This window comes from Leptinotarsa decemlineata, unplaced genomic scaffold (assembly GCF_025532065.1).
Source record: "Leptinotarsa decemlineata unplaced genomic scaffold, Ldec_3_MD MMD2_tig00004307_RagTag_RagTag, whole genome shotgun sequence".
Lineage (NCBI taxonomy): Eukaryota > Metazoa > Arthropoda > Insecta > Coleoptera > Chrysomelidae > Leptinotarsa > Leptinotarsa decemlineata.
In genome coordinates, this window is record NW_027412606.1 from 1,470,680 (window position 1) to 1,496,123 (window position 25,444).

General features: G+C 36.9%; 1 protein-coding gene across 1 annotated transcript in view; it reads right to left on the reverse strand.

Annotated features, from left to right (window-relative positions):
- Positions 1-232: 232 nt before the first annotated feature.
- The window catches only part of LOC141483851 (selection and upkeep of intraepithelial T-cells protein 1), a 566,613-nt gene continuing 541,401 nt past the window's right edge, over positions 233-25,444 (reverse strand). Inside the window, exon 7 of the mRNA XM_074178752.1 lies at positions 233-5,766. Within this exon, the coding sequence (XP_074034853.1) occupies positions 5,756-5,766 (11 nt within the window). The 3' untranslated portion in view covers positions 233-5,755. The remainder of the gene's footprint in view (positions 5,767-25,444) is intronic.

Consider the following 25,444-nt stretch of genomic DNA (forward strand, 5'->3'; position numbering starts at 1 on the left):
AATGAATATTGATATTTTGCTCCATTCAGATTCTAAATTGTGATGATGTGGAGGTTGTGGTGAAATAGATACTTCCGAGTGTGCCGTATAGAAGAAAAAACCTAGTATTTCCTATTTCGACTGGTTCTGACCAGAATGTTTATGAATCCAATAAGAAATGATCTCTTGACTCATTTGAAACTGAATGAACGAAAACACATATTATAAAGAGATGTTTATTTAAGCTATTTTTATTTACAACGCCCAACATATAATAAATCAATAAGAAATTTGTTCTCGTACAACATGAGTGGAGTAGAATTTATCACAAATAGTTTTTATTATAAACATTTATTCTCATACATTAACTATACTTATTCTAACAGTTCAAAAAAATGAACGTTATATTTCTTACCAATCTTTCAATTTTGTGGCTATCTTTTATACAATTTCATACATAGGGAGTTTCCTAAAAGATATGCCCAATTTTGTATGCAATTTTTGAATGCTGAACCAGTTAATTGTTCAATCGTTCATTGGTCAGCTTCACTCATGTATAATAATAATAATATTAATAATAATGATAATAATCCTCTTTATTGTATCCCAGCTGTAGTTATATACAAATATTAAATAAATTACAGAGCTAGTTGCTGACATAACAAAAGGCGAAGTTCAACTTAGTTAGCACAAGTGCTACTGAGTTGTTTTTCTGGAAATTTTCTGAATTGACTTCGGATATAAACCAGTTTGTGAGAATTGAAGAATATCTGAGTATTAGGAAGTAGAATACATGTGGTGTACCTCTGGGACTTGTGGTTGAACCAATTTTGTTCAATCTGCATTTGATCAATCTTTTTCTGACAGATATATATATTCGAAAAAATGTATTCAAGGGAATATCGACTATTCTCAATTCTGAACAGATTTTCTTCGAATAAATGTCTCATCACAAGCCTGGAATTATCGAAGGGAGGGTGATTTTGAAAACAACCAGAAGTAATTCAGTGGGGTTTTCTTAGTAGTTATATAACAGTCGTTTGAGTGAGCTGTTTTAATAAAAATGGACCAAACCAAGTATTGAGCTGTCATTAAATATTTGTTTTCGAAAGATAATATCGAAAATTAGTTTGATTCTGTGTATGGGGACCCTAAACCATCATTTACCACAGTGAAATTTTGGGTAGCCGGATGTGAACGTGGCCGTAAGAGCTTGAAAGACGTTAAATGTTCGGGACGTCCAAAAACTGCAACTGCCGACGGAAACCCTCTCCATATATCATCAAATGATGCTAGACGAGTAATATACCTGCAAGAGTTCTGAGCTATTCCTTATGGAAAAACACGTGCAAATTTGAGCAGGTTCCTCTCTGCCAGACGTCCATTATGTGTGAACTGAGCGTTAGCCTTCAAATCCCACTTCAGACCACTTCCACTTTTCGTCATTACCCAGTCGACCAATAAGAAGCTACTGCGCATACAGCGGGAAATTCAAACCAGTAGATGAACAAAGAAACTTCTAGCGCACTTCAAGGTCGTGCGTCGATGGTGTTCCAGAGAGAAACTGTAGTGAGTGGAAGAAAAAAACGTGTGACGTCATCGACGCACGACCTAGAAGTGAGCCAGAAGTCTCTTTGTTCATCTACTGGTTTGAATTTCCCGCTCTATGCGCAGTAGTATCTGATTGGTCGACTGGGTAATGACGTAAAGTGGAGAAGTAGAGGTGGTCTGAAGTGGGCTTTGGGGGCTAAGGCTCAGTTCACACATAATGGACGTCTGAGGTCCAAAAAAACGCCAGACTGAACCTGCTCAAATTTGCACGTGTTTTTTCATAAGGAATGGCTCAGAAATCTTGCAGCTTTATCACTTAGATGACCGCCGAATTGAAGTGAGAAATACAGCAGAGATTGCGAACATGTCAAATAAACACGTTTTTACCAATTTAAATCCATATTTAGGCATGAGAAAGCTGTCCGCGCGATAGGTGCCGCGTTTGCTCACGTTAGACTGAAATATTCTGGATGACTGTAGATGAAACTTGAATATACCAATCAACATTCCAAATTGCAATGGGGAAATCGGCTCCTAAAAAGCAAAAACTGTTTTTTTGGTTGGTAAAGCGACTATTTTTGTATTAATCATGAGGTTATTCTGATCTATCATCTTCAAAAAGGAAAAACTATCACATAAACATACTACGTATCATTACTTGATAAGCTGAAGGCAGATTTTGCGAAAAAACGGCCACATTTCCAGAATAAGGAAATCCCGTTCCACCAAGACAACGTACCGTCTCACACTTCAACTGTTGCTACGACACAAATACACGAATTACGGTTTGAACTGTATGACCATCCACCTTACTCACCAGACCTAGCACCAAGCGATCTCTTTTCGTTCCCTCCTCTGAAAATTAAGCTCGTGAGACAGATATCTTCGTCAAATGAAGAGGCAATCACCTTTGCGAACAATTATTTCGCAGAGAAAAACGCAGAGTAATATTTGAACGGGTAACAGAAATAGGAGCATCGCTGGGAGGATACCTAACAGATGTTGGACTGCAATAGGGATGAACTACGATGTCTAACAGGCCTTCTTACAGGTCACTGTCATTCGAATCATCATATACAGATACTTGGACTGTCGGAAGACAGTGTGTGTCGCCTCTGTTTGGAAACTGATGAAACAGCAGAGCACTTATTTTGTGTCTGCCCTGCTGGGGACCGAATCAGGTTTTTAGAGTTTGGCAGTGCCGTACTCACCATACAAACTGATCGGCTTCGTTTAGAAGCAACCCTTGCGGGTTGCGGTGGACCTCACTCTGGACCTAAACTAACCTAACTATAAAGGCTGCACTCGATTTCCGTTCAATACCTGAAACAATGACTTTTTTTCAGGTATACGCTCGATTTCTATACGGGAGTTGAATACTTACTTCGTTCCGCAGTATTTCCATTACAGACAAGAGAATGTAGTAGTCATCAAATGACGTAAATACTAAGGCTCGAACAATTCTAAACTGAAATTAAAGAAGTTCAGAAGACGCAAATGCTTCATGTCAATGAAGAGATAAGAAATTCAGGACAAAAAGTAGAAAAAGGAGTGGAAGGAGAAGCGAGAGTCATACCTATGAACAGAGAAACAACTGATGAAAAGGCTTCGAACAATTATAAAATGTATAGAACTGTATGAAAGTGAACAATATTCTCGATGGAATCGTCGGTTTGAAGAAAATTTTCTGACTCAATCGTATCAATTTTCATGCTATCAGGAGCGTCATCAAAATCATCAAACGACTGTAGAAGTTTTGGAAGACTGGACAGCCTGCATTGGTTATTGCCAATTAGAGCAACATCTTGTGAGCACAGTCTTGAAGCGTGAGTTCTTTACATTTCAGCATGGAGAAGCTTGGATGGAGGCACTGAAAAGTCGTCGAAGGCTTTCCTCTTTGAGCTGTTACACAATTTCTGCTGCTTTGATATTGAGGAGGATGTAGAAACTGTAGGAACCGTTTACGTCTACGCCTAACAATCAGAACTTGGTTGGTGGACCCGGCATTCAGAAGAGTATGTAAGAAATGTTATGCTTAATTTATTCAACAGCAGATACTTTTTCTGAAGTAATCAGATTTACCTTCGCTTTCCTCTGCTCTTCATTTTGGAATGACTGTTATTTGAATTTCAAGAATGAAAAAATTTTTCAAGAATTCATTCGAATGAAAATATCTAACTCATTTCCCAGATGTGGCGTATTCCTTCGACTACCGTTAATATTTAATTATCTTCCAAACGAGTCTTTGAATTTCTGTTCACAATTCAATTGTGTCGAACATTTCAGCTCATTTGACATTTGCTGAGATTGCCATAATTGATGTAGCTTGAAAGACTGGTAAGAAACGTTTGTTTTGTCTGAAGACTGAATTTTGTCTCAGAGAAAGCTCTAATCCACATAAAATAAAATTTGTTCAATATAAAAATCTGTAATTTTTTAATATGTACAATAAATTTCAGAATATCTCAGTTCTGTGCCTTGTTCATACTAATCTGTTACGTATATTGTGTTTTGAACTGAAGTTTGGTTTGAAATTATTTCAACAGAATAATCAATGGTGTCTGTCACACATTCAAGAGACTTCATTTCATCTCGAAATTCTTAGCACTGATCAGTCCAGGTACTATAGGCGTTAAAGACAGTTCAATCTATGGATAAAAATACGTTCGACTGTTTTTTTCATTGGACCTTTATCGTTTCATGAATAACAACCCCTGAAAACGGAGAGCAAAAAATTTTTCTTTTGACATCTCCAAATCACACATAAGATAAAGTGATTTAGTTATTACATATTTTTTATTCGTTACTGAATACTATGGAAAAAGTCATATATTTCTGGGAGAGGAAGGTATTGGCTTTTCACTCCTGCATATCTTTGCAAAACCTTTCTTTCCCAAAAATCAATTTCTACAGGGTTTATACAGGGTTATTCAGATTCTAGTCTCATCACGGGAACATCGTTGATAGGGATAGATAGAGAAACGGTCAACTTATGGCAATGTTGCTAATTATCTCCAGAGATAAAGGTATGGGAAAACAAGAAATTTCGCTATTCTATTTTTGCTGTATTTTTATTTGCAGAGATATAAAAGATCTGCTCACATTTCACCATTCCCACTTTCTTCATATCATCAGAATATGATCATGAAAATTCATGCAGTTTGTCATCACGCTTAAGGCACCCTCATCTTTGGAATTTCCAATATGACAGTCACTCCAATGGAAGTAATTCTTCATTCCTGTATCATAGCTTATCTTCAAGAACTTGAAACTTGAAATGTATTATCACAAACCCCTGATTTTTCCAGCAAAATTTTCCCAGCTGGTGTTGACCTCAATAATATAAGTTCCAATACGTTCTTAATTTTGAAGGCAATGGCGAAACAAATATCAGCTTTTGCTGGTATCTTCAATTTTGGTGAAGTTTTTGAACAGCATTCAGAATTCCTCGGAAGCTTTATTTGAGCTTCGAATCGGGAAAGATAAATCAATCAACACGAATAAAACAATTACAGCTCGTTTTTCCCAAACACCGAACCATATTTTCTAATGGTCAAAAAGCAAAGACAAATATCTTTCTTTTCACGTTTTATCACTCATATATAATTGATATTTTAGCTATCCAATATAAATTTATTGTTTTTTTTTCTAGATTCCGAATCATATTAGACGAACTGGTGAAATTCTTCATGAAACATTGTCAACCACCTTTAAACAAATTTTTTGGAGGTTTCTCCCCATGAAAAAATAATTGTCTTATATTCCTGGACTATAATATAGAATCATAAAACTTTCTTAGGAAATTCGACTTCAATCTTTAAACAAGTAGCAGTTTTCCCCTCTATGGAAATATTTACATACATTTTGAGTAGAAGTCTCTTGAAAGTTGAGGAAAAGTGTATAGTTTTCTGGGATACTTCGTGTTGGACATTTCCAACATGAAAGCAAAAGCTTGACTCAATTAAATCTTAAAATGAAGTATTTTTAGAACTCGTAGTTTGATTTTTTGGAATTTAAATTGACTAATATGAGGCATATGAGAACAAACAAAGCTGGTTATGGATTTCTGGTCATATGATGTGAATCAAGCTTATGCATTCCATAGTTTTCTGATATATTCATTGAACACTCATACTTATACTATGAATGGTAATGAGTCCCTTCAAAGATTGCACATCGAATTAGTAAGACAGTTTCAATTATTTATTTCCTTCTCCTATCGGTATTAGCATCGACCTGAAACAAAGAAAGAAATTATTAGTTACTACTTAATTGCCATTATACGTGGACAGTTTAAAAAACTAGTCTGAATGTTCAAATTTAGCGGGCTACGTACATTCGTTTAGCGGTTATTTCATTTTCTAATGTTGGTACAGTCGTGTCGAATATATTTTCAAGTAATGGTTTAGGAGAAAATTCAAGGAAGCCGCATACATGTTGTCCAACAACGTATTCAGCCAAGCCAGCGTAGAAATACGCAACATATGGAAACCCATCATCAAGTGAAAAATGGGCAACTCCCGCCAAAACGGTCATCTCCCACGGAACCAGTGAAGCGGAAAATGGAAAGCGGGGATCAGTGAAAGTACTCGAACGACCTATAAATAGGCATCTCTCGGAGAGTTTAGGTCCAGTCATCACCCGAAGACGATTGTAGATACTAACAATCGAAACGTCGTGAACTGACGTGACTTGGAATCTCTCCACTTTTTATTTATTAAATTGTTTTATTTTTACTTGTATTTCATTTCACTATTATTTCATTTCAGGTTTATTTTGGTAAATATAATTGTTATTTTTAGCTATTCATTTTCAAATTTTCTTTTTTGTTGTTTCAGGGATTTAAAATCATTTCATATAGTAGACAATGTAAGTCCGAACTAGTGAAATTCAAATGTATCACTTGTGTCTTCAAGCTTTTGATATATTCTTTCCTAAACAGTTTCAAAAAATTAAACAAAATCAAAATTCAAGTAGACACAAACCATGGATTACTAAGGATATCGTTGAAGAAGGTATATTACTCAGAGATATATATAATTTGAACAAGAGCCAAACCAATGTACATTTGTTGGGTCAATATAAGCAACTCTTAAAAAATCATAGACATAAAATTGTGCTCCCAAAAAGTCAATACTTCAATAATCAATTCCTTAAGGCTCAACATAAATCTGAAGCTGCCTGGTCCATCATCAGGAAAAATACTATTATCAACGATTCAAATGTTTACCCAGCTATTTTGACATTGGCGATGGTGTACTTGTTGATGATGGTCCCGGTATATCTCAAGCATTTAGTAGTTATTTTGTCGATTCAGTGGAGTCATTAGTAAAAAATACTACACCTGGTGGCATTGAAAATCGTTGTGTAAAAACTGAGAGTCTTTTCCTCTATCCAATAGATGAAACTGAACTCTTGGAAATAATTAAATTCGCATGTTCGAAAAATTCCAGTGGGGTTGATGAATTGCCAGGCAATGTTTTATTAAAGGCTGCTTCGAAAATAATGGAACCTCTGATTTATCTAATCAATTTATCTTTCTCTGAAGGTATTTTTCCTTCCCGGCTTAAACAAGCAATGGTCGTCCCAGTCCATAAAAAAAGCGATAAGCATGTAATGTCGAACTATAGAGGTATTGCTTTACTATCTCCATTTTCGAAAATATTTGAAAAATCATATCAAAACAGACTTGTGTCCTTTTTAAATAAATACAATATCGTATCTGACAACCAATATGGGTTTCAAGTGGGCTTGTCAACCCAGGATGCCATCCTTTCTCTACATAATCATGTATTATCAAACTTCGACAACGGTGAAAAATCACTTAGTGTTCTTTTCGACTTGACACGGGCGTTTGATACCATACATCATGGTCTTCTTCTTGATAAACTGTTTGACATGGGCGTCCGTGGTCCAAGTCTGAAATGGATTGAAACCTATTCAACTGGTCGTACACAGGTTGTTAAAGTTAGGCTTCAGACTGGGTCATTTGTCTCTGAATCTCGAAACGTTGTTACAGGTGTGCCCCAAGGTAGTGTTTTGGGGCCTACACTATTTATTTTATTTGTTAATGACCTTTCAAAAATTAATCATCCACAGTGCTCTATACAATTTGCAGATGACACATCTGTTACTGTCAGTGGTTCGGAATGTGAAACATTGTCTGTAAGAGCAAATGATGCTGTATCCAACATGCAAAATTATTGTTCTGGAAATGGCTTGATTCTAAATAATCTTAAAACCAACACCATTCTCTTTACAATTCAGGAAACTGATTGTAGTGTATTGGTTAGGTCTGAGATTAAAAGTATTGAACAGGTAAACTATAAAAAATTTTTGGGAGTTTTTATTGATTCCCAACTCAATTGGAATCATCATGTTGATTCCATACTGAAGAAATTAGCGACACATTGTTTCGTTATATGGAATCTGCGTAATTTTGTGTCTATTGAAATTCTTAAAAGTTACTATTATGCATATGTTTACTCTGCCTTCAATTACTGTATTATTTGTTTTGGCAACTGCAATAGAATCAGTGACTTATTAATTTTCCAGAAAAAGATTATTAGAACAATTTGTTTTAAAAAACCACTCGATTCCTGTAAACCACTTTTTGCAAAGTTGAATATATTAACTGTTACTTGCATGTATATTCTTAATTGCGTAATCTACGTTAAATCAAATTGCTCCAAGTTTCAGAACAGAGATGATACATGTCTTCTTTCGGGCTTCATCCTGAGAAAAAACTATAACATTTTAATTCCTAGTCATAAGTTAGCCAAGGTCACTAATCCATTAAAAAAATAACTAGTGTAAAGCTCTTTAAACAAAAAGTTCGGAAACTATTATGTGAAAAGGTATTTTATTTGCTTGATGAATTTTTTCAGTCTGATTTGGAATTTTAAATTTTAATTTTTGTATCCCTTTTATGGTCTTATAATTATGTTGTTTTATGATTGTGACCTCATTGTAATTGTACTGAGTAATGTAACTTTTTCCATGCCTTCCCTAGGTCTACGGAAATAAAGATTTTTTGATTTTGATTTTGATTTGATTTTTCAAAATAACGGGGGTAGATTATGCTGGGCCTTTGTTTCTGAAAAATTCAGGTAAAGCATGGCTGGTCTTATTCACTTGTGCTGTATACAGAGCGGTTCACTTCGAACTGGTCACGTCGATATCCACGGAGGTATGTATTTATTCTTGCATTTCGAAGGTTTATTGTTCGAAGAGCCAGAATCTCAACAGTATATTCAAATAATGGCACATCATTTGTTGGATGTAATAATCTTCTGAAAAATATTGATTGGGATGAAATTTCTAAATTTTCCTCGGTGAGGAAAATTGAATGGGTTTTCAATCCACCCACAGCCGCCTGGTGGGGTGGATAGTGGAAGCGGATTGTGAGGACGGTCAAGGGCCTCATAAGACGGAATTTAGGTAAAGCGTTTGTCAATTACGAAGAAATATTAACTCTTCTTTGTGACTGTGAATCCACAATCAATGCAAGACCGCTAACTTATATTTCAGATGATGAGGAACTGAGAGCTCTTACTCCATCATGTTTTTTGCAAGCACTTCTGAGCAATGAAAAAATGAAATACCTGATAGATACAATCGATAAAAAATATTTAATAAGAAGGCAGATATACCTTCAACGATTGAGACAACACTACAGAATACGCTTCAGAAATGAATATCTGGCAGATTCAGAGAATTCAGGTTCGCGAGAACAGCCATCTATTCAAGTGGGTAATGTTATATAGCTAGAAGTAGATAATAAGAAGAGGGTGAAATGGCCATTAGCAAGAATTTTGGAGATTTTCTCAGGCAGAGATAATATAACAAGAGTAGCACGAATAAAAGTGAATGAAGGGGAACATGAAGAAGATTAGAATACTGAAAGAAATACTGAAGACGAAGAAAAGAAATCAAGAGGAAAAGAGAACATTTTCAGAATAACGAGAAGTGAAAGAAAAGTGAAGAGTCTAAACCGTTTTGAATTCTGATTTTTTGTTTTGCAAATTAATTTGCAAAAGGTGGGAGAATGTTGGAAATGAAAATCGTTCGTCCTCTATACAGACTTTCATCGGAACGGTTGTCATGTGAATGAGTTGTTATGACAGATACTTTTTAGAATCGTTGTCATTAATTTTTGAATTGTCAAGTTATTATCAGAAAAGTTAATAAATAGTATATTTTGCATTCGTATCACACCCAAGTTTTTCCCATTTCTTACACTTTCACCATCCTATATTATCACTGATAATTTCATTGATTATTACCGAATAAATCTTTGTATTATTATTGAACGGCAAACGCTGAAAATTTCAGCTTCTCCCTTCATACAACCAAAATCTCTGAATGATCGCTAATAAAATTCCATCTGAAACATTGTTGAACTATTTCATGCTCATTGACACGAAACTTTCAGACGCGAAATTTCACATGAGTTTCGGCACAGGGCGGGATCCTGACGCACGCCAGTCGGTCTTATTATGGAAATGAGTTTGTGTTCATCACGATTCCAAATTCAAGGCGGAAGAAATGATGGATGTAATGTTACTTCGAAATGCCAACTGACGTGTCCTTCGAGGGGGACTCGTATAATGAAAATCATATCTAACAGAGTTAGTAGTTCCGCGAACTCCGCATGAACTAAGTTTGAGATCCGCCTCTATTCGAAATCATCATATTCATGCCAAAATCGAATTTTCCCCGACTTTCATCAAGTATTCATTTCTGGATATACCGAAACTCGGGACAAATCTATTTAATTTTGATCATTCAATATTATTATTAATAATAATAATCTGGTCAAGCCAGAGTCCGAACAGGTTGGGTCACTTTCAGAAGAGGTGTATTTCAGGGCGATTTCCTCAGTCCCCTTGTCTTCTGCGTCTCACTATTGCCATTATCCGTTGCGCTTAGAAATACTCGAGGGTATAACTGTGGCACCCTCGGAAACCGGAGGCACAAGGTCACCCATTTGTTTTATATGGATGATCTTAAACTTTATGTCTCTGTAGAGGAGGATCTCCATCAATCTTTGAGGGTGGTGGAAGAGTACACGCATGCTATCGGTATGTGCAATGGTCCATCTCAAAAGAATGCTGTTACCTCACAAGAGGTAACAGCAGTGAAGAACTCTCTTCGCGGCAAGTATCAGCACAAACTTCGATAGATCTGGTCATCAGAACTGTGGGGGAAGAACAAAGTTGCTGCAACAAATATGTTTGCCATTCCAATCTTACCCTAGTCGTTTGGAGTATTGGAGTGGACTCGGGAGGAGCTGTATCAACTCGACGTAAAGACCCGAAAAATGATGCATCTCTATAGGACTTTGCATCTCAAATCGTCCAATCCATGGTTGTACTTCCCCCGACTACAGGGAGGCCGTGGATTTTTGAGTTTGGAGTGTCTACATGACAGAATGGTACTGGATATAGCCTGTAAAGTTGTTAGGAGTTCGGATCCCCTTCTCTGCATGAGAGAGCAGAAAATGGAGCATTTCTTCTTAGGGCAGCTGCCCGAGCAGCTGATGAATTCGATTTAATTTTCGACACTGAACGAGGTGACCACAACTCTGACACCGAGTTGGAACCCGTTCAGCAAAAAGCTCATATAAAAGCAGCAGAGATCACCTCACTTCTGCGGAGAGACAAGGATAAACTAATGCATGGAGTCGTCTTCAATAACATTGAAGATCTTGGCTTATCAAAGCGCCTGACTTTCGCTTTCCTCAGGTCGAGTGGGCTGATGTCGGAAACTGAGGGGTTCATCGTGGCTTGCCAGGATGATGTCTTCAACACCTCAGTCTATCGCAGTCGCGTGATGGGTATGGAGGATCCTGACACAAGGTACAGGTGCTGCCGCGAGGCGCCCGAGACCCTAATGCACTTGCTATTAGCATGTCCAGCATATGCCGTTTCGACCTATATTCATCGACATAACGCGGCCCTTAGAGTGCTATATTAATATCTACGGCACTCTTACGGTATCGACGAGACACAGGTGTTGCCCTACGCTTCGGGGGATATTGAATCCGTTGTGGGGAACGTTCCCTACCTTCAGGCTCATAGAAGCTAATAAGCCTGATGTAGTCCTTCTTGACCACCAGAACAAGACGATATTTGACGTGGAGTTTTCCGTTCTTGGCGAGATGAATATCGTCAGAAAAGAGGAGGAGAAACGGATGAAATATCGAGATATTCTCTTCGAACTCCGTAGACTCTATCCAGACCACTCAAGACGGTTGTTCTGATTATGGAGTCCTTGGTGGAATGATGTCCTCTCTACTCTCGAATCTCAAAATCATACCGGCCTGCCGCACCGAGGCAGAAATCTTAGCCGAATAGATGCAGAAGGCTCTCATTCTTGGCTCACTGCCTTTGCTCAGGGCACATGATTCTCGGACCCAATGATCACTTACCCCACGGTGTGGAGTGTGGTCGTTGGTGCTGGCACCTCCTCCCGAATGTATCGGGGCTTCGGGGATAGGGCCTGATCAGCGCAAACTACAGTAAAAAAAATGTCTAACGGTGAGTTTTGAACCATTCTCTTCCAAATGCAACACGCCATAATCGCAAACTTTTGATTGGTGTTTCCATTCCAAAAACTACGTCTATGCTCTTTTTTCCTTGGGGAAAAAGAAAGGTTTGAAATTCAATTGTTTTCTTTCTTGAATAGGCTTAACGGGTTGATTGTTTTCAGTTCACTGGGAACTGCACTGTATACTCTGGGTTTGAGGAAATAAGATGAACGTTGGGATATTGTTTTAGAGACGAAGGGCACTGCGATGTGGTCATCTCCTTTCCGAGTATTATATATGTGCACATAATTTTTAGATCCTCCTTTTTTCTGCTTCACTATGAAGACGTTCAAAAATAATTGCTTAGTATCTAAAACTTTTTCTAGTTGATAAATCCCTTCACTGAAATATAATCGCTTTTTCGAGTATATTATCTTTAGTATCCATTTCTGGAGTACGTCGAGTCCGTTCATTTGATTATTGTAGGCACCTCCCCAAACTATTATTCCGTACCTCAATTGTGATTCCACCAGTGCGAAGTATAAAATTCTCGCGCATCTTATTTCAAGAAATTTCTTGATATGTTTAAACTTTGCTATGAGGCTTCTCAATTTGAAAGTGAGCTTTTTATGTGAGTGTCTCATTTCATTTAACTATCTAAGTGAACTTCCAAGTATTTTATGTTTTTGATTATGGGTATTGTGAAGGTTTTATTATTGTCGGTAATTGATAAATGTGAATTGTCCGGAAAATTGGTTTTGGTGATTGAAAACGGAAGACATTTTGTGTTATCGAAGTTGATCGTGAGTAATTTGGAGTAGAACCATTGTTTTATTTTGAGAAAATCTTTTTCGACTCTGCCAAGCAACTGTTGCCAGCCACCAGTTGCGGTGTCATCCGCGAAGCTGATTATGTGGACTTCTGTATCAACATTGTATAAATCATTTAGGTATATGTTGAATAAAATAGGGCCCAGTAGTGTACCTTGCGAGACTCCAAATTCCACATTTCCAAAGTGACTGAGTCCGTTGTCAATTTTCACGCATTGCTTTCTTATTTCTATATAATATTTCATCAGTTTATACAGTGTCACCATTAAAGTGCGCACCATATGGGAAACTTTCTTTTCGAAAAGTTTCAATGAAATCCAACTTTGGCACTTGTTTGTGTTTTGAATTTAACTTAAAATGAGGCGGCCAACTGCGACCCACTGACGTTCAGTGTTTGTCAAATTCAACTTTTTTTTTGAAAAAAATTGAAAAAGTGCATTTCTAGATCGAATTTAACAAAAAGTTACTTGAAAAAGTTGTGTCTCCGTCAATTTTATATCCATATGCCAAATTTTATGCAACTGGGATGAAGTTAACGTTATGCTTATTTTTGACAGATATTACCTTTATTTTAAAAAATAAGTTCGAATAATTGTTATCAATTCATTTATACATAACAAACTCATCATGGAGTTCAACTTTTTTGATACATTTTTACTTATACGGACATTTTTAGAGAGGAAATAAAAATTTGCTCAAAAAATTTTAACATGACTGGTGCAAAGTTTCAATGACTTGGCTATTTTCTTAAACAAACCTTTGATTTTGTAAAAGCAGAGGCAACTGAAAAAAATGGAGGGAGGGTGAGTGTAGATCCACAGCACTTAGGCCACATGTGTCCCATTGTACATCCTCCTAGATCGTCGTCCATCGTGTCCTTTCCAGGAAGGTGGACATGTCGCTGGGAGACACCTCTTTCATATCGGCAGAGGTGTAGGCCAAGACTCGCCGAACACACACTCTCTTATTGACGATAACTCCGGGCACTCGCATAGGACATGCCTGGCAGTTTCATTTTCCTGTTCATACATCCTGCATAGAAGTGTGTCCATAGCCCCATAATAGGGAGGTGTTTCCTTAGTTGACAGTGGCCAGACGGAAATCCTATTAGCGTAGGCTTTTTACTAGTCATCGCCAGATATTTCTTCGGCGCCAGCTTCCCAAGGTCGCCCAAGGTGATCTTGGCAAGATTGCATGCGTTAATTCCATCCCATTTCTTTGAGGATTGATTATGGGTGTGACGTTTAGCTAGTTCTGCAATTGTCGAACTCATCAGGCCGTAGGTGCCACTGGGTCCTAGACAATGGAAGTCGGAACTGATAAAATTCAACTATTTTTTTTATTCAAATCCATACTTCATTACATTTTTCTTGGAAATACCTGTATTGATACAATAGAGTACTGTCGGGCAGCAATTACATAATGGATAATTAATTTAATCTGTCTGGAATGTCGGTGCAAATTAAATGTCCTTGTGGACATACCGAACAAACGGATTGAATGATTTTCGAACATAAAGTAGTGGCATAATTGATAAAATGAGAGAATGTATGACTCGTTCATGAAAGGAGCCGATTTGAACATCTCAATTCTCAAGAGAATTAGTTACAGGCATTGGAATCTATTCACGGCGATTGTTGTGATATTCCATTGACTATTAAGCGATTTGCAATCCAATACAGTATATAACAGTGTCTCTGTAATATACTGTGAACCGATCGACGATGATGATTAATAATCAATTAGCAGATTTCCTAACACATGCTTCACTAATGGCAGGTTATCAGAATACAGTATTCTAACAATAATATATGACCCATACATTCTGCGTCACTTTTAATCGATATTTGATTCATGATGATCGTTTTAATTATTCAAAAATGTTTCAGTAGCAACAACTGCCATGAAATACAAGCATTGAGAAGTGCAAACATTGGGAATTCCATGTTAGTTCAATCAGGATAATTTTGTTGGAACTGTACAACTATAATTGACACAGTACCGGCGATACACCCAACAATACCAAAATACTGTAGAAAGCACACAAATAATAATTCACGATGCATCCAGATGTGAGATAATATACTCTAGTTCAAAAACTCTCAAGTCAAATTATTAGTGATTCTGATGACGGAACCTTCTATGACTAAAACAACAACACAAAGATCGTTTTCTTACCTTGCACCAAAATGCTATAATCACATTCCGGAAGAGATTAAATCTCTGAAGAGCACTAATATGTTCAAAAAGCGACTGAAATACTTCATAAATAGCAACTCGAGAAATGTGATAACTGAATTGTTTGATAAATAATGATCACAGTCGGTCTGAGTTTACCTAAATCATGCCTCCTACTTTTTGTATCAACATCATCATAATCGACTCCCGGTTAATTATATATTATATTATATTGTTCATTGTCATATGTGTGTGTGTGTATATATGTGTATGTGGATGTATGTATATACGTATGTATGTATATATGTGTATATATGTATATATATGTATATATATATTGTCAAGTTAATCATTCATTTTATTCGTTTATTTATCTATATATTGTGGATTTATTTATGTATTGTGTATTTATTCATGTAGTGTGTATTTATTCATGTTTTTACGATATTCGTGTATTTATCTATGTATTGTATATTTATTCATTCATTTATTCATGTTACACTAGGCGATATCACGCACAAGAAACATCTTTTTAAAAAATGTTCCTTTTGTGATGCCTTTGTTTGTTCACCTCTATTTTATGATATTTTTGTTGTGATCATTATGGTGAATAAACTCATTATTAATATCATATTATTATTATTGTGCTACTCCCAGTGGTTATTTCAGTCAAATAATAATACACCGAGGAAAATTTACATTTTCTTCCAAAAAAATACAAGAACTTATCTCAAAGTTCACCATCTAGTTGAATAAACACAAAGTATGATACATATGATAGTAGTTGTTCCAGGATATGCACGTCGCAATGGAATTCATGTAAGAAGAACATTTTGTCGATTAACTTTCAGTACTATTATAAGGCGAAGCCAATACTTGAGCCAATTTGCGATCCAGGGGACCACAAGAAGTAAATAGCGGCTTGTTTCCGGTAGGCACAGGAATATAGACACTGGCTTTTAGCTCAGTGGCGAAACGCCTTTTTTCCGGATGAAATCAGATCTGGTTCAGTTATTGGGAACCGATGACAGAGTTTGGAGAGGGCCAGGGCGACGATGAAGACTATCTTCCGCCAGAGAAGTCGTCGCGTCGTTCCATACCAAGAAGAATCAGTAATGGCCATCGTACGCAGCTTATTCTCATTCCAGGCACTGAAGCAGGGGATAGCTATGTTCGAAATACTATTCAAGCCATTATTCATCCCCATCGGAATGAAATTGATTTCATGGATGACAATGCTAGGCCCCGTACGAGAAGAGTTCAAAATGCACTAGATATTGAGAATATTCAAAGATAACTGTGACCAGCAAATTCGCCAGTCATGAATCCCATTAGGATCGTGTGGAATTTTATTGAACAAGCAATTTTGAATGGAATCAATCCTCCTATCACCCTTCAGGAACTCACACTCGTGACCCACGAAGAATGGAAAACGCTCCCAACCTCCCATTAAAGCCTTTATTGTTTCCATGCATAGACAAGTTACCATTTCACTACAGAACAGGAAAAGACACACCGAATGCATTTTTGATTCCGCTCTAAAGTAGTTTTTCTTCTATATTTCAGATTCTGATAATCATTTTATTATGCACTATTTTCCATTCGTATTTTTTTCTTGTTCGAAATTCACTTCTTGACTTATAGTAATAGGAGGTCTAAGTAGGTCTAAGAATTTTGCCGATATGTATAGTAAATTCAAATCATCTTAAGGAACAATTCGTTCAGGCCAATCTAAACTCCCTACACTGTATGTTAATGGACTGACACCCATCAAAAAACAACCACTCCCCTGGCTAATACCACAGAGCTTATTGGATTATATCCGACAGGTGTCAGTGCAGAATTCTTCACTGAAGCTATTTCTGCATATGCTCTTGGCGATACAATTGCCGCAATGGATTTTCAATTTTCGGAGCACACTTGCAGACCGGTTTCGGGCTGTTTGGCCACTCGCCAGTGCAAGGTAGTGCCTATCATCAACATGAAGTCGATGATTTCCGATAATTGAAAATCGAATTCCTTCAAATTTTTATTATTTGAACTAAGCTGCAGCGGACAACAAACGATACGTTTGTCATCGCTTCATCTGCCTGTGAACGAGGCAACTAAACGCATATTCGAAATTTGCCCAATTCCTCGTACAAGGTAAGAAAACTTTTCATATACAGTGTGTAACTGAATAAGCGTAAAACATCTGAGGAGGTGATTCCTCATCGAAAAAAAGATTGGATCATCCCTTGTTAGGATACAGCCCTTTGAAGGGGGTACATACAATTTGTATAACAATTTTTTCCACAAGCACTGAAGAAGTTACAATATTGAAATCAAGCTGACGTTTTGTACTACCAAGAAGACACTCAGCCAGTAATTTATTTGGTTTACCTCATAGTTGTAAGGAGTGGAAAATGCAACCCCTAAAATTTATTTCCAATGTAACTTTTTGTCATATCATTTGTTTACCATTTGAGAATATATTTCCGATAGCCTGTTTCATTCTAAACAAAAAATATCTCTTGGGTTTTTTGCCCAAAATAAACCAGTTCGCAGCAAGAAATTATTTTACGAACAACTACAGAGATACATCGTCATAAATGTAAACTGGATTTATTGTTATTTTGATAAACGAAACTAATTTATCAATAACAGAACACACAACATGTAGAAATCATAGTAAATATTCAATATGTCTACCTTCAGACATTACGCATGCGTCTAGACGTCGGCGCATTGAGCCACGTATTCGCTTAAATATTCCCGGAGTCTCTCTGATTACCCTACATGCATTGATGATGCAGTTTCTTAAGTCCTCTACATCGCAAACAGGAGTACGATAAACCAAATGCTGCAAATGGCCTCAAATAGAAAAATCGAGAGGATTGAGATCCGGGGATCGAGCGGGCCGATTCTGAGGTCCTCCTCGACCTATCCGCTGATATGCATATGTTTCAGATGAATGCTGACGTGCTACTTGACTTAAATGGGCGGGAGCCCCATCATGCATGAAAAACATATCCCTTCTGATGCCCAAAGGAACTTCCTCGAGCACTACTGGATGCAGTTCTCTTAAAAATTGAACGTATGCCTCACCATTTAATCGATGAGGTAGAAAATGAGGCCCAAATAAATCATCCCCAATAACTCCGAGCCACACGTTAAGAGAAAACTGTTCTTGTTGGTTAGTTTCGACAATAGCGTGAGGGTTTTCATCAGCCCATATGTGATTATTATGAAAATCTTGTCCCGAGAAAAACCACATTCGTCTGTGAATTCTGTCGTCTTCAGAAAGTCATTTCCAGCATCCAATTGCAAAATTCAAGACGGTTCGGAAAGTCTCGCGGTAACAGTGCCAGTACTCGTTGCAGATGGTAAGGGTATAAGAATTGTTCCTTTAAAATTCGAAAAAAAACCGTCATATGATCAACATTTAGCTGGAAAGCAATCTTTCTAGTACTGGTAGTAGGTTGTTCTTCGATCAAATCAAGTACTGCTTCCTCAAGCTGTGGTGTTCGTACTTCTCGATGGCGACCACAATTCTGCGTTCTTTTGTCGAATGAACCATATTCTCGTAATCGTTGATGAAGTCGAGCAAATATTCTATGTGAAGGATGCTGCCGTTGAGGATACATTTCAGCATATTTTCTAGAAGCTTCTATCCCATTCCCCTGCGACAGACCGTAAACGTGATGCATATCAGCCATTTCCTCATTTGTGTATGCCATTTTAATAACACGTGAATTATTAAAGTAAAAAATTAAGAACAGAACAACACACAATTAGTATTAGTTCAATTTCGGAAATTCACAAACTGACAGCGTCATACCAATTTAATTGTTACTATCACTAATAGGGACCTACTAGATAGATTAATTTCGTATTTTCGCATTTATGACGATGTATCTCTGTAGTTGTTCGTAAAATAATTTTTTGCTGCGAACTGGTTTATTTTGGAGACATTTATCTAGACCCAAGACCCAAGAGACATTTTTTGTTTAGAATGAAACAGGCTATCGGAAATAAATTTTTAAATGGTAAACAAATAGTAATACAAAAATTTACATTGGAAATAAATTTTAGGGGTTGCGTTTTCCACCCCTTACAACCATGGGGTAAACCAACTAAATTTCTGGCTAAGTGTCTTTTTGGTAGTACAAAACGTCAGGTTGATTTCAATATTGTAACTTTTTTAGTGCTTGTAAAAAAATTGTTATACAAATTTGATGTACCCCCTTTAAGGGGCTGTATCTTAACAAGGGATGCTCCAATGAAATTTCTTTTTATGAAAAATTCGATGAGGAATCACCTCCTTGAATGTTTTACATTTATTTAGTTACATCCTGTATAGTCAATGGGCATACTTGGACATTTTGTTGGCCAATCTCATGATGATGGGTCCAATATGGCAGGCAACTGTGAAGGAGTACAAGCTAGAATTGCAGAAAGGAATGATCTGGGCGAGTTTGTACTGTATTTGGCTCCCTCCGTAGGTGCCAGGAAGCTAGAGACTTCTCTCTCTCTCTATTTTAGATGGTCGTTGCTTCCTATCGTCAGGCGCATATGACCAATGCTCCTCCTGTTGGTTAACAGGAGTTTCGTCGAGGGGCGCAGCGGTCTTGCACAAAGCAATGCTGCCACCCATTTTTTTTTTAACTTTTCATAATAAAAAACACTAGTTTTTTTTTTAACAAAAACAATTTGATTTTTTGAAGTCGCCTCCTACTTGGGAGACCTTTTGATAATTTTTCACATATATAGCCCCCTTTACGTGGTTATCCGAACCACCCCGGCCTGGATACCGGCGTGAATAAAGGGGGCCACATATTCATCACTTTTTTAGACACTCCACATTTCAATTTTAATACGACACAACACAAAACGGAGCCTCACGATAGCACATGGCATCCGCGTACCTTCTTTGTGGACGGACGTTATCAGCACGTCCGTCCACTACCACGGCCACCACGGAACTTCAAGCTATTAACCTATTTGGACTGATTCATATATTGTTTTTTGTTGGATCCACTACTAAGTGTAATATTATGACAAAATATGTTGAAACTAATTTAAAAGGAAGAAGTCACACGAGATGGTCGGCGGAATATGTTGTTGTGAAGGTCCTGTTGAATAATTTGTTAGAACTACCGGAAGCCTAAGAAAAAGTTAAGTCAACTTCCCATTTTTCAGAAGCTAAGTACAAGGCATGTCAAATCTCGCTATGAAAAATTTAAAATTCATTCTCAATTCAACTGTTTGGGCAAATATTCTCCGCGAAATCAGTCGAGTGAGTTTGAAGGTGATTTACAATGTTTTATGGTGAATTCCATTAGTACGGACTTTCATTGTCTAATATTATATAAAATGATTTGAAATTCCTGAAAGAACCAATATAGATGAAAATAAAAAGAAAATAGCTGAGAATAACAGTTATATTGAGCAGAAACTCTGAAATTAAATTAGAGGGAAATAAAATACAAGTAAAAAATAAAACAATTGAACGAAAGAAAAACAAATGAAAATTAAGAGATTTCAAGCAAAGTTATTTCGCGACGTTTCGATTGTTAGTATCCACCATCGTCTCCGGGTGATGACCACTGTAATTTCATTACAGATTTTTAGCTTAATATAATTGTAATTTTCTGCTATTCTTTTTAATTTCCATTTGTATTTGTTTTTTTCAGGGATTTCAAATCATTTCATGTAATAACAGACTATGGAAGTCCGAACTGATGAAAACAATTGAGTGAATATAGATATTCAGGAAGAAGATATTATCTTTGCCCGCTCCGTCACACTGTTCAAAACTTTGCAGAAGAGACGGAATCCAATGAAATATTGGATGAAAAAGGCTGGAGAAGTTACTGAAAAATCTGGTGTTGCAAACGAATTCCGAAACGTATAAAAACATTTCGATGAGATGTGTGAAGACGAATTACAATCTGTTCAACTATTTTCGAAAGAAATAGTGATGGTATTTGATCGAACCATATCAGAAATCACAGAAAGATTCGAATATGCTACCATGCTGAGTTTGAACTTTGCTTTTTTAATGGTACTAATATTTTGGAAATGAAAAACAGGACTGGCTCGAAAATAGCAAGATTTGAGTACCGTTGAATTCTGCCAGGAACTCTACGTTTTCAAAGAGCAAGCTCCAGGTTTTTGCCCCGCCTAACTGGCCAAACTAACTGAAACTTGGGTGAGTAACTATCAAGAGATGAACAGGAGTGCTGATACCTTCATGTTGCGGTCAGTAACTTTTCAGATCACCCTCGTACTCACTACATGACCAGGGCCCTAGGGCGGCCAAAACTGCGTACCCGCCACTGCCTTCACTCAAGAGTCCACCACTGCATGTTAACCCAGATCAATACATGTTAGTAGAGCCATAATAAGCACGTGTGTCCCTACGTGACACTATGATATGAACTCTCATCCATCTATGTCAAAAGTTCTATTACAGGTGAATTCGAGTTTAACATCATTATAGGGTGTATTGTTGGGTTGGTATGGTTTCAATGCACCATTGTGTGATATTTTGAACGGCATGTTTATTCACCGCCCCATTTCTTTTATATAACCGATAGACCAATTCTGAAATAGGACAAATCGAGTTAACAGAAATATGATCCGAATTATCTGTTATCAGAATAATCATGTATGTTTTATCACCGAATTCTGAAGATTTACATTGAATTACTACTTGTTGCCCGCGGCTTCGCCCGTACAGTATTTGGTTTGTCACATTATGATTCGTGACAGACCATTTCAAACAAATAGTTATGATATTTCTTTATTCACCTAAAACTTTAGGTTTCCAACTTAAAAACTCACTAAACTCAACACAATCTTTGGACCCCTATTTTTCTCCGTAGGGGTGGAAATCCCTGATTCCCTTTATTGATGCTTATTTACACTATACAAAGAAACTACCTGCATATTTCAAGATTCTACTTTTAGTAGCTTCAGCTGTACGTTGATATAAGAGTGTCAGTTAATCAATAGGTACACAAATCCAAACAATGACAAACAACTTTTAGCACTGGTTCAACAAGTGGTGGATCAAAATAAACCCCTTTAAAACCAAAACAATCTAATTTAGACACCATAACACCACCACCTGTCCCAAACTTGATACTGACAATTCGAACCTCAGACTGTTAGGGGCGAACCACTACCTCCAAAACTCGGAGTCCTACTTGGAAGTTACTTTCACGAGTACCCTCAAATGAGAGACCGACCTTAGAGAAACCCTGGACATAGTCCGGAAAAGGGCCAATCTTCTGGAAGCGCTGAGAGGCAAGCTCGGTAGATGCAACAGTAAGCCTCTCTTACACACCTATAAACCGGTTGTGGACCACAAAGCCAAGATCCACAGCATCCTCTCCCAAAGACAAATCCACCGAATATTAAGAAACGAGAGAAGAATCCTGAGAAACAGCCATAACCTCCCTTTTAGATATCCCTTCCACGACATATATAACCAAATAGATATCTATCGCCCCGAAGAATTTGAGATTGCAGGAACTCTATGACAGATACGCAGCGAAAACAATGGGGAGCCATAACTTCGCGGCCATCAGCACCCTAAACACTTCATGGAGGCCCCGCGGTGGCGTCAAAACGATACCTCGGAAAATGCTCCCGTTCCTACCAGCCAGACTCCTGGTGTTAGTGGAAGACCCAACGGAGCAGATCCAGAATATCCTGGAGGAATATCCATTAGCCATTCGATAGCAGAAGATCACGCTCTGAAACACCCTGAGAACTCAATTTGAAGACCAACCACACCACCCGTGGCTCAATATAAACCTACTCCTCCAGAACAACGACCACCGTCATGGACCCAGACACCCGAACTACTGAAGGAAATAACTCAGAAACACTAACACAGATAGGATAAATAATTGTAACCCTGAAGAGGCATAAGCCTATAGCAGGGCCCCAACTTGTACATAAAATAACACTGTGAAATACTAACCCCCCAAAATGGATGAAAACATGATCAAGCAATCAAGAATAGGTACCCACTTATACAATATTGAATAGCATCAGCAAAAAAATTGAAAGGATGAGAATGTGATACATTGGTAATCCTATTAATCCTACTCCTATTCACATTATGAATGCGTGAAATTTGTGAGAATAGGTGAATGAAAGGTGTGTATTTACTTTTTTTACTTTTTCACGGCTGAACAGCTCAACGGATTCAAATAGATCATGACCTGGAATGACACATAGGGTAGGTTACCATGGTAACGCTGGTAAAACAGCGGGAAACGCATAACAATTTTTCCTAACTTCTTCCAAAGCATGTCGACATGTAGTTCCCAACACAGTTTACAGTAAATTGGTAGTCCAAGCAATTTTAGCTTATGTGGCTCAGAAATCTGGAACTGTCAATTCCTCTACCTCATGGTACTCTATGTTGAAAAGTAATATTTTAGTGAATGAAAATATAAACATAGCCACTAGCCCAAAGTTATCGTATTTCTCAAGAAGTAGAATGTTGATTATAGGGTGAAGAATTCAGAAATTTTCAATAGCGAGCTGATCAACGAATTCACCAGGGAAGCTAATGATGGAACATATCTCATGCTAAAGGTAATTCCAACAAGAATTTACGATTGGGATGTGAAATTAATAATTCAATCTGTTTTATGAAAAAATAAGAAATGGAACTACCACTTTTATTTGTAACTCCACATAACGGATTATTCGTGAATTACAATACCAATTTAGTTCATTGGTATCCACAGTTTTGAAAATATCAAATGAGGAATCACAGAATTTCCAAATTTACTCAATCCTAAAAATTATACAGGTCATAGCATTTGTCTAAGTTGAGCGTCGATATTTGCTGATAATGGTGGAAACATCACAAATTTGAAGAGACACGGTAGCTGGAAGCCTACCAATGTGGCTGAAGGATATATAGACAATTCACTTACAAACAAAATTCTAATTGCTCAGGCCATTTTCTTAAATCAATCCTTCCCCCCTTTGGCATCAAACCGGAGTTCATTCTGCCACAGAAATTTGGAAATGAATCGAGTTACTATGTTTTTCATCGATATTATAGATTCAATTATGAATTTTAGAATTATATTGTATATTTTTTTTATCGAGTGTACCTGAAAAAACTGTTATATTGGCCCATACCATTCAAACATTATAAAATGAAAACAATTGTTGGAACTGAAACTTCAGTTTCTTGTTTCGAGTCTAACAAATGGCATTTAAATATACCAAACACTTTGAATAAATTGAATCACTTCAATTTTATCAATGGCTCCAGTTAGAATATTTCTGTTAGTATATAGGTATCTTCAATTCGAATTCCAATATTGAATAAAAATGAGAATTGACATTTTCGAAATCCTACAAAGAAATACAAGGTGTTTCCTAACTAGGGTACTGTACGGCCGGCTCGCAGTCCTGATATGAATCCTCTAGATTTCTATTTATGGAGCCATCTGAAGGCTCCTGTTTATAAAATTCCTGTACTAGATGTGAATGACTTGAGAAATCGAATAATTGACAATTACATTTTCATAAGGAACACTTCAGGTATTTTTGAACGTGTCAGACAATCTCAATCAATTTCTAGGATTTAACATAATTTTTCAATTCATCACAAACCGTCCTACACGGATATTACTATACATTATGATTCTACCCATCCTTATCAACACAAAGTAGCAGCTTATAATAGCATGATTCACAGATTAGTCAATGTTTTTCTTTCAATAGATGATTTCAATAAAGCACATGATATCGCCAAGCCAATTGCAGTAAACAATGGGTTTGAAAAGTTTGCGCAAAAGTGATTCAAAACGTTTTTCCTATTGATAAGTTAGATAATCAAAATCAGAATCATAGAACTTTAAAAGTAGCTTTATTTTTGAGGAAACGAGATATTAAAATTGCATATAGAACAAATATTACTTTGGGAAAGTTACTTAAAAATGATAAAGACAAAACATCCAAATTCGAGAAATCAGGAGTATATAAATTAAAGTGTGAAACGTGTCATAAGGTATATATTGGTCAAACTGGCAGAACATTTGGGAATCAAATCCAGGAACATCGAATGAGCTATGTAAATGAGGAAACAAATCCAAATGTTCAAATTATCTTTTAGAAGAGAATCATATCTTTAAAGAAGAGTTCAAAATTTGGAAGCAATGGAAATTAACGTAACACGTTAAAAGGTAAGACCTCGTTAATTCCCACAAGTTTCGACTTCTGAGGGTTGTCGTTCATAGGGATGTGACAGCTGGGTAACGGAAAAACAGATTTTGAACAGATTTTGTTGTCACATTGTTTCCTGAAAGAAAAATACTAAATACACAAAATTATGAATTCATCACATTTAAAT